A 6,306-nucleotide genomic window follows, 5' to 3' on the forward strand; every position below is an offset into this window, starting at 1 on the left:
TTCTTAATTTTTCGCAATTTTTTTGTTTGTTTGTGTTTTAAGGTTACTGTATGTCTTTGCTCAACACAACGTTGATTGCGGAGTCATCCTTTATTTACAGGGAGGTGGATGGATATGAGCTCAACGCTTATGCATTGAAGGCCTAGAGACTGGTCCGTCTCTCTCCTGGAGGAGATACTGATGTCTATGGGATGTCGTTTACGGACGATGAGGCTCGAGCGCTTTGTTGGGAGAAGTGAAATGAAATCGTCTTCGACTCGTTGTCGACAGTATCATCGTCGTCGTCGTCGTCATCGTCGTCGTCGTCATCGTCGTCGTCCTCCTCCCCTTCCTCGTCTTCGTCCTCCTCAGACGAAGGTTCTGCCAGGACCTTTTGGGTCCGATGTCCACCGTTTCTGGCCTCCAGGCTCTGACCCGTGTCCCCGTTATAGGACATCTGGTCCGCCTTCGTCTGCGGTATCCTCCGTGCGTCGTCCTCCCTCTTCAGCTGGATCTTCAGCTTGGTGGAGTTGCTGTGCACCACCGGGGCGAAGCCGTTATTCAGTTTGGCGATGTACGAGCTGCCTTTGTCCTTATCGTGGTCCTTGCTGAACTTGATGCTGATTTTGCTGGAAGAGGCCGAGTTGACCGTCGAGGCAGAAAGGTTGGAGGAGCCAATGGGGTCGTTGGCGTCATTGGTCTTGCTACTGCTGCTGTCCCTCCGCCGGCGGAGCGTCAGTTTCGGGATGCCCGTGTTGTTCTCCAGGATCAGCTGAGCGTCGTATCGCGTGATCCGCCGCTTCTTCTTCACCTTTTCCTGCGACCGGCAGCTGCTCTTCCCCTTGTCCCTGCGCAGGGACTTGCTGCTGTTGGCCACGCCGTTGTAGTCCCTGTGCCGGTCGGCGAAGCTCAACAGCACATTACCACAGTCTGAGAAGTTAGTGGTGTGGCCAGCAGCCACCGGCATGAACGGCTCGCCGTACGAGTCCTCGCGTTTAATCGTCCGCTCGGTCCTGAGCCGCGTCAGCCGTTTCCGCCTGGTGCACGAGCCTCTTCTGCCGTAGCCGCCGTCTAACGCCGGCTGCTCCAGTCCGACCCCGTGACCGAGGTACTCCTCCATGTCAGCCGGCTCCGTTTTAATGACCACTCCACCAGGGACTGGGCTCAAGCCGTCCATGGCACTGGGCTCCAGCTTAACGCCAGCGGCCGTTTCCTGCGCTTTAACGAGGGTCCGCGTGGACCTGCGAGTTCTGTACGTCGAACACTGGCTGCCCTCGCTGCTTTGCACGTGCGGTAGGTTGCCGTTCTCCTTGGCAGCGTGACGGGTGAGGCAGCCCCGCTGGCCTAGTGTCTGCTGCACCAGCTCCTGTCCGTCCTTCTCCTTCTTCACGGTGACACTTTTACACAGCGACACCTTCGAGTCCCTGAGACCCAGCTGACAAGTCTCTCCTTTGGCCAACGCCTTGGGCTCTGCACCCCTCCTGCGACTCCGCAACTGGACTTTACTTAGTGAAGGCTTGGATTGGGATTTTAGTCTCTTTGGTACCCTGTTATTGTTTACACGACCTTGTTTTGAACATGAGGTAGTAAGGGCTCTCGACAAAGTCTGTCTGGATTGAGTCCTGTTTTTATACTTCAGGCCAGATGATGATGATGTTCTTTTTCTGGCAGCTGGTGGGAAAAGATCAAAAGTTGCACATTATGTGTTAATAACATTTTATAAAACCCACTCACACACAAATGTTGGCAGGGTGACAGAATCAAATCTATTTTAAATATGCTAACTACATTAATAATAATAATAATAATAATAATAATAATACAGGGTTTCTGCAGGTTAAATTTAAGTTTTTAAAGCATCTTTACAGCCCAACAGGTGTTTTCAGTTCATCTGTTTAGATCTCTTCTGTGTCGGCAGGTAGACTTTCTCCTGAGTCTCCGGTTAGATTTGATGCCATATTCAAGGAAAAAAAAAAAAAAGGGGGGGGGACAAATTACACTTTTTGTGACTTAATTAATTCCCATTAAAGCTTCAACTTCAACCTGAGCTGAGGAATAATCAGTGAGAGTAACTGAAAACACCTGAGTGGGTGTTTACAAGCTTTAAGTCCATTATGAGTCAAATTTAAATCCTATTTTACATCCATACCGGCACAAAAGTACAAAGGATATGAAGGAAAACTGGTATTGATTCCATGTTGGTTTCATTTTGTAGTTACAGCGTGATCAATACAACATTTTACCCCCAAAACAATAAATAAATAAATAAAAATCATATTTAAGACATTAAAACAGACTGAATACGACTGATGGTGCAATCAAGAAACATTCACACACATCATCATGATTGTAAGAACAATAAAGACACTGATTGTTCATCACTGCCTAGTATTAAAGGTCCAGTCTGTAGGATTTAGTGCCATCTGGTGGTGCAGCTGCAGATCGCAACCATCCTCCCCTTCCAAGTGTGAAGGAGAAACTACAGTGGCTGTGAAAACACACCTACCCAGAGCCGGTGTCTAGTTTGTAGAGACATGGCGGTTGAACAATCCTCCTAAATGTTACACACTGGACCTTTAAATCTACATACGCACTGAACCAGTACAGCTGCACTGCCACACTGGGATTTCTCTCTGCTCCCCACGAGGAGACGGATTACACTTTTTAGGGGGGCTCTTACATTGATGTGTTTTTGGCATTTCCTGAGAGTCTACGTCGGTGTGGGAGCCTACAGAGTGGCTGTCTGAGTTCCGGTTTCCTTCCCCCAACTTCTTCAGCCTGTTGAGACGCTTGTCCGTCTCCCGTAACCCGTACTTGCTGTTGATCACCGGCACCTCCACTGGCAGTCCGGCTTTGGATTTGAAAGCACCAGTGCCCCGTCTGCACGACGACGGCGACAAAACACAGGACAAAAAGGTAAAGAGTCACTGAAACACTGAGTTAATAGCTTCACTTATGGGAATAATGTGTATAAAGTAACCTATGATACTGTTACAGGGCTGCACAATATGGTTGATTATTATGATTTTATGATTGCGATATGATTCGAGAGGTAATTTCTGCATTAAAATTAATAATTTTGACTGAACAAATTATTAAAAATTACATTCATGTGACATTTTTGGGGCTCTGAACCAAACAAACATGTTTTCTTACATCTGGAGAACAAGGAATCTCTGCAGTATAGAATTATAACGCTGTTGGTCATAACTTAGCAGCTTTTTGCGATTTGGATGATATTTTGATTAATTGTGCAGCCCTACACTGTTGTGCATTGTATAGCCTACATGTTGTTTTACCCACCGTTCACATGTATAGCATTCACAAAACTCATTGTTTTCCCCGAAGAACCCATCTCCGTAGTAACACGAGATCTCTTCTCCTGGTTCAATGTCCCTCAAAACCTTCACACAGGCCGTGTCCCGCCCCGTCGACACAAACTGAACGAAACATAACACAGAAATAAAAGTTAATTTACTGAACACACATTGAACAGCAGCTGATCCAACGATGTCTTAGTGGTTGTTTTTAAGAACCTACCTTGCAGTTTGGCCGACAATCTGAAAAAAGAAGAGACCAACAGAAAGAATTAATATCCTGAAGAATACTGGAGATTACAAACACAATATCTTTCACATTAAACACTTCTCCAGATTCAGAACCTCATTATGTTGTGACCGTACTAATGACACCCAATCACCAGAGACGAGAGGACTAATAATACCGTGATTGATGAACGCAGCTGGTCCCAACCAGAGCTGCGCGCAGTTCTTGCGGGTTGAATACATGACACTGAAGTCGTTCTCGCCGTGCCGGAGCAACATGTTCTCCTCGCTCTCCGAGAGCTCGGCGATGCATCCCACCAGGTACTCGATCTTATCGTTTCTTTTCCTGCGGAACAACACGAGGTAGAAAGGTTTGGTATACCGTCCCTCCGAGAAGTTCAGATCCAACCAATGCCCCAAAAACCCGTCTGTAGAATCACTGCTGCTGTTAAAGTTACTTAGTAATTAGTTACTAGGTAGAGTAACTTTTAAATGACTGCTTACATTCTCTTATTAATGCACACAGCTGTCAGATATCTTATTTTAATGTTAATTTATCAGCAATCAGCAACAAGTAGCGTCCTCCCTGTAAGATACACTTATAATCTCAGTTAGTAGGTTGAGACCCGCACTGATGTAAAGTTTACATCGTTAATAAATAATTATTTGATGAAGAGACTGAACTGTCTCAGCCATCGTGATGTTGTGTGATGAAGATACGCTCTGAAGCCGTTGTCTGCTATTTAGTAATTGTTAATCGAGTTATTTAATTTGAAAACTTTTCCTCAAGTTTTCCCGTCGTTAAGCCGTATGTCCCCAAAATACAGGCCATTTTATTCCCTTCGATTTTTAATTAACTATACAAAAAAAAGTCATAAGTTTTGCAGTTTTCAGTTTCTCCCACTAATTTAAAAACAAAAAATTTCTAAAAACATCGGAATTTTTAGAAAAGCTGCTGTGAAATCAGGCATTTTAACCCGTAACAATCCCAAAACCAGCCAGTGACAACACATGGCTCCTACGCAGCTTTCAGCCTGAGAGTTAATATTTGTGCATCAAACCATTACAGAGCAGTTCAAACACAGATAAAGTTAGAGCAGTTGAATGTAAGTACTAGGTGAGGGCGGAGGAGTGTAGTGTGTCGACTGGTGGTGTAATTACAATCAGAAATATCAGATGGTATTATGCCCTCACCATTCCTTTGTTGCCACAATTTTAGCTCCGTTTTGCTCCGACGAATAGCGATTACAAGGGAGAATCTCAAACCCGCTGTCCGTGGCAAACATCCGCAGATACACAAACACCTGTGCGAAACATAAAGTTAGTCACCGACTGTGTAACAGCGATGCTGGAGGATAAACACAGTAGATCTCAGGTAATGTGTTTTTACATGCTGCTTGAAAAGCTTTTCTTGGGCTTTCGTCTTGTGGATAAAAAGATTTCGGGACCAGTCTCCGGAGGTCAGAGCTCTGAAAGCTTTCTCCAAGTTGTCGTGTTTCTTGAAGCGCTCGATGATCTCCTTCAGCTCTTCTTGTCTTCCCTTAATTGGTCGAAATCTGCGAGTGGAAGGAGGGAGGGCGTGTTAATGGTGCACAGCAAACACAAATGTATTTTATAAGCGTCACGATCATCAATCCGCTGACCTTGTGTTCATTTTATGAGTTTGAAAGCCCAGGTATGGATCCAGGATGAGGCTCGTGGTCAGATCGTCGTTCTCACACAACTCCTTGGCAGTCATTCCAGAGGAGGGCACATAGCGCCTCTCCGCCTCCAGACTGGCTGCGTTAAACCCTGAAAACACAGACGGGCGTTAGTGCGAGAGCCCGACGAAGAACCTGCACCTTCGATCGCATAAACACGCTCAACTTACTGCGGCTACATCTTCGGTTTCTGTTTTTGCTGTGGCGCAGGGACGCCCGCTGTGAGTGCTGAGAGCGGGTCTGGCTCTGGCTCACCGGTTGTTCGCTGGTCAACTTGTTTCCGTGTCGTCTGCCATTTAATACCATGTTCTTGGATTCGCCCAGCCACTTCATGCCCACAAGCCCCCTGGTCCAGTTGCATTTAGTCTCCGAGATGAAGAAACGCTCTCGAGTGGGGAAGACTGGGGTCTAGAGTTTGAAACCTGGAGGCAGAGCAGAAACACGAGGAGTTTATTTAGTTTACACAGACTGAAGAGATGCGAAAGCAAAACGGGACGGACCGGAGGTGTGCTGCTCACAGACGGTGACGTTACAACTCCTGAGTGAGGGATTCACACACACTCAGGACTGTTAAACAACATTTAGATGCAGTTCATTCGGCCAAACAACAGAAACACCTGAAGAGAGGAACCGATCACTCACAGCGAACGCTCAGAAAATATTCTACAACCAGTAAAACCAACAACTGGTAGCTGCTCACCCAGAGATCGCTGGCACGGCTAATCAATCAATCAATCAATCAATAATATAAATAGTTTATTACAAGCTGAAGTAAACAACAGTGAATATAACACATTATTATAGAAAACTAATAACAAGTGCACTCATTAAATAATAAAACATATATATATTTTAAACTCTAATTATGTCTGAGCTGTGGCAGCAGTTTGTGGACCCGGACCCGGCGGGTTGTGTCGGTCCGATCGGGTTCAGGCACAGAATCAAAGCTTTAATAACTTCTATCACAAGTTGGAGCAACAAAGGGAAGAAATAAATGTCATTTATAGTGATCCTAGTTTAACAATTAAAGGCTTCATAAAACAAACTCGTCTCGAACTGGAGCTCTGTAATAGTGTGTAATA

The 6,306-nt window shown here is 45.5% G+C and overlaps 1 protein-coding gene across 1 annotated transcript; it reads right to left on the bottom strand.

The window, feature by feature from the left end:
* Positions 1 to 83: 83 nt before the first annotated feature.
* LOC118320858 (histone-lysine N-methyltransferase KMT5B-like) lies at positions 84 to 6,286 on the bottom strand. Its single transcript, XM_035651980.1, is given in 10 exon segments — positions 84 to 256; positions 259 to 1,650; positions 2,660 to 2,859; positions 3,283 to 3,419; positions 3,520 to 3,539; positions 3,704 to 3,870; positions 4,719 to 4,828; positions 4,915 to 5,080; positions 5,168 to 5,315; positions 5,395 to 6,286. Coding segments are annotated over 10 exon segments (2,676 nt in total). The 5' UTR covers positions 5,558 to 6,286.
* Between the last annotated feature and the right edge of the window lie 20 nt (positions 6,287 to 6,306).

Source organism: Morone saxatilis, unplaced genomic scaffold, assembly GCF_004916995.1.
Source record: "Morone saxatilis isolate NCDOM2014 unplaced genomic scaffold, NCSU_SB_2.0 Contig11, whole genome shotgun sequence".
In the NCBI taxonomy this organism is placed as follows: domain Eukaryota; kingdom Metazoa; phylum Chordata; class Actinopteri; family Moronidae; genus Morone; species Morone saxatilis.